Raw genomic sequence first — 13,064 nt, 5'->3', positions numbered from 1 at the left:
GCGAACTGGCCCATTGATCATGCTAGCAAGGCCTAGTAGGAAGGAACTGTAGTCCTAAACATCTGGGGGGTACCAGATTGGGAAGGGCTGTTCTAGGTCAGAGCTGTTAGATACAAACATTCCCCATCTTCAGACTTTTGTAGTACTGTTTATCGTGGGCTAAGGGTGAACCATATTTCTGCTTTCCATGTGTCATGGAAATACCTTGAGCATTTGGGGTGCATCTCCTGGCCCCAATTTATAGAGATCCACAATCACCTTTTTACAGCTTTTTCAAGTCAACATATGTGTCTTATTTATTAGAGTTGTATACTGCTAAACTGGCAAATGCCCTCTAGAAGATTTACAACCATAAAACCAAGCAGCAACAACAACAAAGTAACAATAAAATAATACAGTATGAAACATTTAAAAATATTAAAAACATTGAGGACCCTAAAACCCCATGGTCGCTGAGTTTGCATGACACAACAACTCCCAAATGAGGGTTGCATATTGAAAATGGCAGCCACACACACCCCGCACCTGCCACAGCTTCACCTTGGATTAAATAACCCATGGTGAACTGCATGACATGCGAACAGCCTCAATGAGTTGGATCCAGACTTAAGTCTTAGCTAGACCTAAGGTTTATCCCAAGATCATCCCGGAGTCATCCCTGTTCATGTAAATGACACACAGGATATCCCGGGAGCAGGCAGGGACTACCCCGGAATGATCCCGGGATAAACCTTACGTCTAGCTAAGGCCTTAGTCAAACTTAGAGTAGAACCATGACAACTTTAAGGCTCATTTATTACAGTGGTTCTATTCTAAATGTTTCTAAATCTGATTCTATTCTAACCAATCATTTGCCTTGGCACGACTTGTCATGTTGTCCAAACCTAGGTGGTATAGCTTGTTTGAGGGGGAAACAACCCTCAAATAATCATGGCCTATTGTAGGTTTATTTGAGGGTTGTTTTCCCCTCAAACACGCCATGCCACTTAGGTTCAAATGACATGACAAGCTGTGCCTAGATGGGTGATCAGATTGTGCGAACTGGCCCATTGTATCTAGCAGCAGGAACGTTGATAGAAAACAGAAACTATGCCTTGCTACTGTCCACAAAAAATTCAAACAGGAGTCCCTTACTCTGGAGTAGTAACATTGACCAATAGGACTGCTGAATTGCAGAATTAGGGCTGGCTGGCTCTTTTCTTGACAGTTTTTCTCTGAATATTTTTTTTATAAAGTTTTGGCAGGGCAGTCTAGGAGAACCTAAATATGTTCACATGCCAGTGCAGTCAGTCTAACAGCTGATCCTCTGCACATTACATCCACTCCCATTTAACTGAAAACAGGCCTATGCATTCTTGCTATCTGACAGTGATTCATAGCCAGTGACACTTTCCGTAAATCCAAGAGCAATTTAAAGGGAACCAATATATCCACCAAGGGAAATACTGCACACGCTTTAAACTGCTCTCATGCAAATCATCAAACTGCCTTTTGAACTTTGAGTCAGTGTCTTGTTTGTCTACATCTTTTTTACACTATAGTGTGTTGTGTTCAATACTCATCCATGTTTTGGACAAAGAAAACAATTGGATATGAGAGTGAAAAAGTTGTTACGCCTCTGCTTATGCATAGATATAGGGAGCTAGCAGCCACATGGAATTAAGAGGGGGGAAGTTAGATTTAAACTACAGGTAATGGATCAGTTACTTCATCTTCCTACCACCCATCCTTTTTGTTTTGATTTTTCTCAATGCAAAGCAACATGATGATGCTAGTGGTTGGGAGGCAAAAAAAAAAGAGGTTGCTACTGCACTGGAAAAGATTTAAGGTCCACATGTTTTGCTGGCTATTAAATCATAAAGCTCTGTTACCAAAGGGAAAGCTTTTCTGTGCACAGTTCACCACAGGTTGCCTGGGTGGTTCTCTTTGCTGGTTTCCATTACATGTAAATAACGTGCACTGAAATCAACAGGGCTTATTTTGACTTTGTGTACAAAAGAAAGACTGCTTTATCTAATAAAAAAAAGCCACACAGTTTAACTGTAATGTTTTTAGCATACCACATCTATGACCAAACCATTTAAGCCATTAGACTACATGTCCTTATCCTAGTGTTAAGATGCTAATGAGGCCATTCAACATCCAAGCGCAAACCTGATGCTGCCAAATGTTAAGGATCATCTGGATAGGTAGATGAATCTCTCTGCACCAATTATGGAAAGAATACAGCTTCCTAAAATAAATACCCTCCCTAGTCTCTTATATCAACTACAACACTTTCGGAGAATTTAAAACCTCACACTTTAATAAGCTCCACAAGACCTTTTCAAGGTTCATTTGGTAGGCAAAAAACAAGAATTGTCATTAAAAATGTATAGGCCCATCGAGACATGGGAGAACTAAATCTCCCTAATGTTAGGCTATATTTCTGGGCATCCCATATGGAATATCTGGCAGCAGGGTCCCAGAGAAACCGAGGGCTTCAGTAGCTCCAGATTGAACAACAGGCAGCGGGCCAAATTAATCTGGCAAACCTCCCAGACAGTGTAATCCTCCAACCGCTCAGCCAATACAAGCCCTGCTGAAATGAATGGGGTAGCAGCAAGCACAGCTCTTTGAGTATGAAAACTAGAGTTTCCAGATGTGCAGGTACACTCACCTCAAGTTAAAAGGAATCTGATTATAGAATCCGTATCCAAATCTAGGCTACAACACATTAAGAGGTACAAAATATCTGATGAACTACATGGCCCATCACCTACAACTCTATTATGTAGTGACTTACTAATGAGTAATCCATTTGGAGTCCCTGGGATTAGTCACTTGTAACTATTTTTTGACTTATCATCCCTGACGACATCATCACAATTTATCTCATCTGTGATAGCTCAAAAAGTGTAAAACTGCAATTATTTATGGAGATTCCATATTATTAAAAAAAAAATGGGGAGGGATTATTGAATCAGATAAAATATATTCCTGACAAACTCAGTTTTTATTTCACTGTAGTCACAGGAAAAATTTCCCCATTAAAAATTAATACAGTTAAACAGAATTCTGTACTCCCTCTGGAACCACTATTTTTATCTGAAGGAGGAAAATAGGATTTACTTCTTTAAGCTCTTTGGCCTTAAAACCACTTTCCTCACACAGAGCCAATCAAAGTCATCACAGTGGACGGAGGACATGTCTTTCCAGATCACAGAAAATAAATGATTGCAGTCAAGGGGAAATTCATGACAGAATTAACATTAATTCAAGGCAAACACGTGGTTAAATTCTGTGCATACATTTTATTTCTCCATTGCTGTATAATAAAATACATAAAAACTTAACCAAACGTCTGCAATGAATAGTTTAAAACCTTTTTTTTTTTTTTACCCACTTTCTCTAGTAACATACCTTCTTCCAGATCTGGGAAATTGTAGGACTGTTGGGAACAACAGCACAGTTTATTATGTATTAATTGGGCTGGAAAGCTCATATATATACAAACCTTTTATGAACAAAGTATTTTTGTAATATTTTGCCAAAAGCATATTGGGCATTTTTTAGTTACTGATATTATACTAGTATACAAATCACTTCTAAAATACTTACTGTTCGAGTAAGTATTAAAGTTTCCACTGCTTTTAAAGGCAGTGAAAACTGGAATTTAATTAGAGGTTTCAAATTGTCACACTTTATTCATCTAACATTATGTGGTTTAACCTACCAACCCAATGCATAGTATATAAGTAGGTATGGATTTGTTTGTTTTTACAAGGGTAGCGTACATACTGAAATGGGTTATAATTTCTTAGATCCATTGACCTCCTCCTAATCTTGCTAAAGAAAATACATCTTAACTATGCCATATTTTCTATTTCAACCAACCAAGTTGTTCTGTGATTAAGTTCTTATCGTATCATTTAGAAACATCTTTTTACAACACTGAGTTGTAAAGATAGCTGCTTGTCTGTAGATGGCATCAACAGCCTCTGAAGACAAGCAACTATCTCTAACTTTAAATATTATATTCTTCTTACTATTCTTACTATTATACTCTGTCCTGGAGGGGGAGAAAATTTAAAGTTGGCATTCATTTAAGTATGGTCAAACTTTTCACAATGTGTTTGTTTTTAGAAAGCACTTTACAATTATTTTGAGGCATTCGAAGTCACATCCAGATTATCAATAGCTATTAAAAATATTTCAGTACTAGCACAGAAAGAATAGTAACCTACACTAATTGTTTATAACAATATTATGAGCAATGCAGCATTCAGATTTGAAATAGAAAGTTTATGTTGTTGGATGTGAGTTTCATCAACAAAAGTATAATTTCTATTGATAAGGCTTTGATTGTCTGCTTGAAATATCAATTGATTGTATTGTTGAAAAAAGGAGAAATATCTGATGCCATGTGTCACAGAACAGACTATATTCTGCACTGGCATGGTATGAACTTGATTACTTATGGGGTGACTCAGTACTAGTATAGCCCAATCAAATAAAGCACTATGAATGATCAGTGAATCTTCATCGTACAGTGCAATATTATAGATGTTTACTCAGAATTAAACCCTATTGATGTAAGTATTTATATGATTACACAAGATAGATTTGCTTGCCAAAGATGAAACAAAATACCTCTTCTGCTAGGCTGATCTGGTTTGATGGTATTTTCTGCAGCAGGGTCTGACCTACAGAGGATATATTGGTGAATCAGGAGAAGAAACAAGAAGGCTATATCAAAGTAAGAAGTATTGCTCAGGCCTGATTAAAATGTCAGTCCAGAGAGACCACTGAATCTGAATAATCAAGTCAAACTAGGAAACCCAATCAATCTTTGACACTACTGGTCTATGGTTTGAATTCTAGTGCTGTTGATGCTATATTTATAAGATGTTGTATTTATTTTGTAAACCACCCAGAGAGCTTCGGCTATGTGGTGGTATATTATTATTATTATTATTATTAATAATAATAATAATAATAATAATAATAATAAATATGCACATACAACACATTCTGAAGATATAGGGCTATAGCTCAACAATCCTAATATACACAACCTTTGTCCATACATTGCCTTTGGTCAACCACCAGGCAAGATAAGTGTGTGTTTAAGTAAGCTACATAGTGTTTCCATGACAACCTATTCTGTGGATTTCATTTAATGCAGGATATGGTTACATTATATTGGCATAACTAAATTCAAAAAGAGTTCTACATGCACTGAACATTTTAAAAACAAGGTTCTAGCCTTGCTTAACCATATGTATTAGCTACCATTACGAATCTTCATGGACATACTTACCTCAGAGTAAGATCCACTGAACACAGTAGAGCTTACATCTGAGTAAATGTGTATAGGCGTGCACCTTGGGCAAGTCATTCTCTCTCAGCTTCAATTCCTATCTGCAATATAGGGCATAATAGTACTGAATTGCTTTTCAGGATTGGTTCCCTTACTCAAAAAGTAAATCCTATTGATTTCAACTAACAACACATGCTGGCTTACCTTTGAGGAAACCCCATTGAACAGAGAGAGTCTTACTTCTGAGTAAACACATATAGAACAATGCCCATACACATGCAGATCATGGAAGGGGGGAGGTTTCCCGACAGCATGAATGGAGGGGGAGTTGTCCAACTTACAACAACCAATAAACTGTAGGGGGAGGTACAAAGGAGATCAGTGGGCAAGGCCATGCTGAAAACAACAAGGTGTGAGTGAACCTCAGCGACGTAACAGCAATGCACTACAGGAGAGGTGTAAAGAGCCTTGGGACATACAAACGCACAAGCGTAAGTTTGCAAGTTTTCATACGGTATATAAGCACTATATAAACAAAGTGGGATAATTCGAGGGAGAACCACAATAAAAGGATACGTGGGTTGAAGGCTGTTATCTAAACACCATATTGATCAGAGCTGAAACCTACAGATAGTGTTGCTGAGCTACATATTAGCAACATGATATTATGAAACAGGAACAGCAGCTGCTGGTGTGTGTGGCAGCAATGTACATGGTACTACAGGAAACTGCAGTTATTCAGCACCTATGAAAAGACTACTACTTGTTTATGCCCATAAACTTCAATTTCTGACTAGTGATAAATGGCAGTGAGGAGTGTTGTGCTTAAAAAAATGCTAATATCATGAGGCAAAGAGTGGTCCCCAGATCATTCCTACCTTCTAGTACCAAAAAACAGGGCTTTTGTAACCTTCCTCACCCTCAGGTTTGGTTTGGTTTGTCTCCTCCCCATCCACCCACCCTGTCTGTTTTTGTTTTATCAGGGATCACTTTTAAAGATTTCTACTGTTGTAACTTGTGGAGGAAATGTCTTGCAAGTCAATCCCTCCATGTAGTGGGAAAGGCCTTAAGGTTTATTTACCTAAAATCATAGAATCATTTCATTTTTTATTTATTTATTGTATTTCTATACCACCCAATAGCTGAAGCTCTCTGGGTGGTTCACAAAAATTGAAACCATTCGAAGTATAAAACAACAGTATAAAAACATGGTATTAAATACAATATAAAACACAACCAGGATAAAATCAGTAGCAGTGCAAAAATACAAATTTAAAATACAAATTTAAAACAGCAAAGTTAAAATTAATTTATAGACTATTAAAATCCTGAGAGAATAAAAAGGTCTTCACCTGGCATCTACAAGAACATAGTGTAGGTGCCAGGCAAAACTCCTTAGGGAGCTCATTCCACAGCCGGGGTACCACAGCAAAGAAGGCCCTCCTTCTGGTAGCCACCTGCCTCACTTCCTTTGGCAGGGGCTCATGGAGAAGGACCCCTGAGGATGGAGTTGGAAAGGACCACAAAATAACATCCATCTTAACAGGAAAATTGAAGCAATTCACCATAGCAGGGTATCCAGCCTCTAGATAACACCACTGTGCAATGCCGAGGCCTAGTTGGGTATGGGCTTGCCTTTAAAGTTTCTTGCAGAAATGTAATACCTACAGCAGCAGCCCCTAACCTGGTGCCCACCAGATGTTTTAGTCTAACCCCCCCTCCCCAAAAAAAAAAACCATGCTTCACTAGCCATGCTAAATGGAGCTGATGGGAGTTGTAGACCAAATCTGGAGGATACCAAGTTGGGGAAGGTGCCTAGGCACCTTTCTAGATTTGAAGATCCTCAGCAAGTTCCTGAAGACATGTACAATTCAAGCAAAGACACTAAGGTCAGTATCCAAACAGGCCATTCCACAGGCGGGGTCCAACGCTGATTCCATTTAGCAAGCAGCACCCAGCACTTCCACAATGAGGATTAAGCACTTCCTTTAAGAAGCCCCAAAATGAGAGGAAACACTAGTTTCTGCATTGGGACAAGTCCATGGAGCTACCTTATGTGAGGCCTGCTGACCTGCCCTATTCCAGAAACAGGGCCCAGCATTGACTGTCAGTGGCTTTCTAGAGTTTCAGGCAAGATTTTTTCCAGTCCTACTTAGAGGTGCTTGGGAATGAACCTGGGACCTTGTGCATGCAAAGCAGGTGTTTTCCCACTGAGCCACACAATCCCTCTGCTCCAACTACTGTTCCAGTAACTATCAGAGATCTTCTGACTCTCCAAAGGATTATCCACTGCTTCTGAAATCCCATGTCTGACTGCTTTGCCTCACAGAGTAAGAAAGGAACATTAGATTTGTCTTGAATGTCCATTCTGCTTCTGTTTTAGTAAAGAAAAGGCAGTGAAGCATACCCAATGGTTTGTTTCTGAGATGTTCTGGCCTACTTATTAATGTCCTCGAAGCCTCCTGGAGTTGTTCTTTGGCATGTCAGGCCTATCCAGACCCAGATGTATATGAAATCAAGTATTTTTAAGATGTGTTGATTCTTGAACTAATGATGTTCCCCACCTCGATCCAAAGGGAGAGGTGGGTAAGAAATAAATTATTATTATTATTATTATTATTATTATTATTATTATTATTATTATGTCTTCTGGGTTACTCAGTCTTAAACACACACACACACACACATAATCACCTTTCAGTCCTAAAAAAAAGCCCCCATTTAGGTTACAATTATTAAAATATCATTACTATTAAACGAGGGAGCATTAAAATAAAACTAATAAAACTAATTCACAGTAAGACAATAATTAAAATACAACAACAGTTTAGTAGAATAAAAATATGTTAAATGACCACCTAAATGACATCAATAACTCCCTTGGGAGGGAGTTCCATAATCGGGATGGTGCCATCTAAAAGGCTGTTTCTCATATCCTGGCCCTTTAAGGATATTCACCCACTTTTCTTTTTTTCTGATCAGAAGGTTGCCTTTGGGGCAAATTGCCAGTTTCTAGGAGTTCCACAAGTTCCAAGAAACTGAATTTACAGGTTAATGTTATGGGTGAATCCACTCTTCACCTCCTGGTAGCAGAACATGTTAAGCCGTACTTTCAGCAGGGCTTAACAGGAAATAACCCATTCCTGACTCCTACATGACTCTGAAGGTGCTACAGCACTCATGTTTTCCAACGATAAAACATCGTTCCATAGCTCTTAATCCAAGCCTACTTCTCTTTAGTTGTATAAGTGGATTCAGGGTGGATGTGACTGAATGCCTACTTTGTCTGAGTGCTCTTTGTCCAAACAACTCATTGGCTGTTGTTAAATAATAAAGATAAACATTGCTGAAAGTTTCTGAATAATGTAATGTAAAGTAAGCACAAAGCTTCATGATGCCCTTTGCCTTCAAAACCTTTAACTTCTAAACCTTTATCTCAGATGTATGAAGGCTGGTTATGATAATTCAGACTAGAGCACATTTAAAATCCAGTCATATTGTACACAAGGTACTGCATGCATACATACGGTGTGTCTTGGGTCCTACATGTGTGCAACAGTAAAATAATCATATGCAACCATATATGCCCATGTTGCATTGTACATTGGATGGTGTAACCTGTGGGCCTACAGCCCGCCCATATAGGATTGCTAGATTTCAAGAGTGTGAACTGGCTTTCTATGTTGAGGGAAGGGAACTAAGTTGCTCATTGCCAAGGGCACCCATTAGTATTATCTGTCATGTTTCTAGAGGGATATTCCAAAACCAATCAGAAGAATGTTCATTGGAAACAATGGCTGAGTTCTGACGACACGCTAATCAACAGCGGGGTTGTTAATAAGAGGAACATTTTTATGCTCTTCATGGTTTTTAATTTTTGTGAACTGCCCATAGAGCTTCGGCTATTGGGCGGTATAAAAATGTAATAAATAAATAAACATTTAAATGAACCGTTGATTAGCATGTCTTTGAAACTCAGCCAGTGAGAGCTATTTGAAGGCCCTTTGCAAAGAGTTGTACATTCCAATTGCACTGGGGAGGCCTGAAATAAATGCAAGAAAGAAAGAATGGAATGGGTCACAGGGGGAGATAGGCCACAATAACCCAGAGAAATGATTGGGAACACTGTCAGACCTTGAGAAACTGGAATATGGGTCCTTGGGACTGGCTTGAGGCTATAATGGCAGGCTTGGGGCTATAATGGCAGACCTAGGACTTGTCCCAGGGATCATCATTCCAGTCCCTCAAGGCCCATTCCCCAACAATTTGGTAAATGTGGCCTATACCTCTGACCCTTCCATTTCTACTAGTGACCCGTTCATTGCTTTATTTGTAGCTTGCATTTATTTCAAGTGGAACTGAGGACACGTCTGGCATTTGCAACTCCTAATTATTACCTATTTGTCTTCAAATACCTCCCATTGTTCCTAATGGGCATTCTTGGAATTCGTGTTACCAGTAAGTTCCCGTTTCAAGACTGAAAACAGCTCCAAGGCCTGGTCTAAAATGATGCCCTGCGTAGCTGCGCCCATTTCAGACCCTTCTCGGAGCACGTTACATCCGTTACATCTGCGCTACATCCTGCTAGTATCGTGACATCCAAGGCGTTGTTAATTGAGATCAAGCGGCTCACGTCGCTGCCAGGCAACCCGGTCTTGCAAAGCGAGCGGCAAGACATTTGGACGACGCTCTCTGTCCTTCCACGGCTAGATCAAGGGGATGGACTACGGAAACGGGTAGGCGGAGCGCCGGATGAGAAGCAAGGCAGCCCCATGAGAAGCCGGGCAGGAGGCTGAGCGTCTAGAGAAAGCGTCTGTTGGGACCGGGCGGCCATGAACCTAGTGGCGGAGCGGCGGCGGAGGCGCCCGGGGGAGCTGTGCCTGCCCGAGCCTGAGCGCGTAAGTCCACCGCTCAGCGTGCAGAGGTTTGCTGCGCGTGCCAGAGCTGCTGCCCGGCCTGACAAGTGTTGTCATGAGCATGCGCCGTAACACCGGCCGAAGCCACGGCCCCTTCTTTCTTTTCCTTTTGCCCTCACTCGAATGCAGGTTTTGCCGTCAGTTTTCCAAAGAAAGGCTGTAAGAGAGAAATGATCAAAGCAGATTAAGTGCGCGTGGCTGTTATTCTGATTGCAAACCTGAATGTTGCTAGTTCAGCTCCTCCACATCGTGCGTGGGGAAAGGAGAAGGAAAGAAACAAAAAGGACGGGTGGGTGGAGAGAGAAGGAGGAAGCAAACTTCAGGAAAGTGGAGGGGGCGGGGGGAGGGAGAGGCACGTTCACTAAATCCGGTAGGATGCAACGGGACTTAGCAAGTTAACGTGCTCGGGCTGCCACTGCCGGTCTCGCAAGAGAGTTCTCTGACAGTATTTTCTCAGGCATCTCTGTTTAAAGGCACATTACACACCACAAAACCCAGGCGATATCATTCTGTTCTCATCTGAAATAACGGGCCGTACTGCTATTAAAATAGCTTTGATGAGCGGGAATAATACTGTGCAACCTTCCCCCGCAGAAACGACAACAAAAAGTGTGACTTTGTTTTGCTTGTATAGCGTTTGTGCATTCTGGACATAAATGTGGTTGTTGCATTTGAAGAGTCTTTGAAGCAGCCTTTATTTGGAGTCGCTTCATTTTTCTCTTTTGCTTTCAAGCACCTCCTTGTTCCAAACAGTACATGACTTTCCGTTTGCAGTTATGCTTCGATTGCAAATAATCCCCGAAAATATGAATATGAACTCGGAGCGGAGGGGGGGGGGGTTCTGTTGTCGCTCTCCCTCTCCCTAAGACGTCCCAGGGCCTTTTAGCCCAACTATCATATTGAGTTTGAGGCTGAAGGGGAGTGAGTTTGCCTTCCCTCTTTCCCACCCACCCCTTGAGCCCTGAGGTCATCTCCCGCTCTTGGCTCTGGTTAACAGAGAAGCGCAGCAAACCACGTTTTTGTTCTCCCCTTGATAGGCTTGGTGCTGATGGAATCTCAAGTGGAAGCAAGAAGCTTTTGAGCCACACGAAGTTCCCATCATGGTGTTGGGTCTGCAGTTAGGCCCTGCTCTCTGCTGCCAATGATATTGCCCTACAACTGAGGGCAGTGCACATGCGCAGCCTTGAGCCCTAGGCATTTTGAGAAGGTTTTGAGAGCAGCAGGGGGTCAAAATGGCCTCCACACACTGTTTTTCAATAGGGGTGGGGCATTTTGCCACAAGTACAGGCTCTCATCAAACTCCCTAATAGACAGGTAGTTGCAAACAGATGATGACTAGCAATTACAACCACCAAATCACAGTTTAGGGTTTTAGTAGTCCTGACACTTCTTGGATTTTCTATCAAGATAACAGTAATTGCAATGTCTGATTGCGAATCAAACATTGGTGAGGGTGTGTGCCACAAGCTTTTTCTTTTTCCTCTTGGGAGTTTCAGAGCTATTATTTTAAAGGACTGAATCATAAAACTGAAGGCCTGAAAAAAAGAGACTCTGGGTCATAAACCTCAGCCTCATGCACGAATTCTGGCATTCACATTCTTAGACCTGAAGTATCCCTGACAGATGCTTTTACTGCCTCTTCAAACCTTCAAGTGATTCTACATCACTTTCCTAGAGTGTCTCCTCATCCATCAGACCTTGGCACCCTGTAAGAAAGTAGCAGATTCTGACAAGGAAATTTCATGAGCTGTCATGGACGTGAGAATGGAGAAAGATGTAGCAGCTTGGAGATACATAAATGTCGAAAACCATTACCCCGTTATAAATTTAGATGGTAGATGCTTCTGACGTAACACCTTGCCAGTTCAGAGGTAGCTGGGTAAGGTGGATGCTGCAAGAACAAGGGGGGAAACAAATGGATTATGTTCATTGTGGAGAAATAGTTGCATTGGACTGGAAAAACCTCCACTTGCTTGGGCACCTAACCATCAGGGCTAGAAGCCATTGATAGCTGCCGCCTCCAGGAATTTATCGAACCCCCCCCCCCTTCAAAGCCATCCAAATTGGCGGCCATCACATCTTGTGGAAGTGAGTTCCATAATTTAACTCTGCGCTGTGTGAAGAAGTACTTGCTTTTATTTGTCCTGAATCTCCCACCAATCAGCTTCATGGGATGACCCCGGGTTCTAGTATTTTGAGAGAGGGAGAAAAATGTCTTCCTATCCACATTCTCCACACCATGCATCATTTTGTACACTTCTATCATGTCTCCTCTTAGAACCTTTTTTCCAAGCTAAACAATCCCAGTTGATGTAACCTTCCCTCATAAGGGAGATGATCCAGTCCCTGTTGGAAGACAGATCTGTGTGTTCCAGGCAGCCTGTGCTGCACCTTTAAGTTAGCCTGCTTCCCTCAGGTATGGTGAAGGATGCTGTCCCATCACCAGTGCCAAAGTAATATTTAACTACCAGTCCAGTCGACTTTTGTGGTAGAATGACTGGGTTGGAGGGGGGGGGCATCTTGACTTTCACCTCAGGCAGTAAAATTTTATTTATTTATTTATTTATTTATTGCATTTCTATACTGCCCAATAGCCGGAGCTCTCTGGGCGGTTTACAAATTTAAGACAATTCAAATATAAAACAACAGTTTGAAACCATAATATAAAATACAATATAAAAGCTCAGCCAGATAAAAACATATTGCGCCTCTTCACCGATATGTTTCCCCCCTCCCCCAACTCAAACAAATACATTCAGTGGCTCAGCTTAAATAACATCCCCCAAAGTCTAAAGCTGTTGATTTCAGTATGTTTTGTAAGCAAAGATATTTAGAACAACTGTAAA

The 13,064-nt window shown here is 41.0% G+C and overlaps 1 protein-coding gene across 1 annotated transcript in view; it reads left to right on the top strand.

The window, feature by feature from the left end:
* C8H10orf143 (chromosome 8 C10orf143 homolog) overlaps positions 1 to 13,064 on the top strand; it is a 230,322-nt gene that overhangs the window by 204,831 nt on the left and 12,427 nt on the right. The window contains exon 2 of the mRNA XM_063132824.1: positions 10,107 to 10,200. Within this exon, the coding sequence (XP_062988894.1) occupies positions 10,135 to 10,200 (66 nt within the window). The 5' untranslated portion in view covers positions 10,107 to 10,134. The remainder of the gene's footprint in view (positions 1 to 10,106; positions 10,201 to 13,064) is intronic.

Source organism: Elgaria multicarinata, chromosome 8 (assembly GCF_023053635.1).
Source record: "Elgaria multicarinata webbii isolate HBS135686 ecotype San Diego chromosome 8, rElgMul1.1.pri, whole genome shotgun sequence".
NCBI classification, from domain to species: domain Eukaryota; kingdom Metazoa; phylum Chordata; class Lepidosauria; order Squamata; family Anguidae; genus Elgaria; species Elgaria multicarinata.
This window is presented reverse-complemented; position numbering and strand designations above follow the sequence as displayed.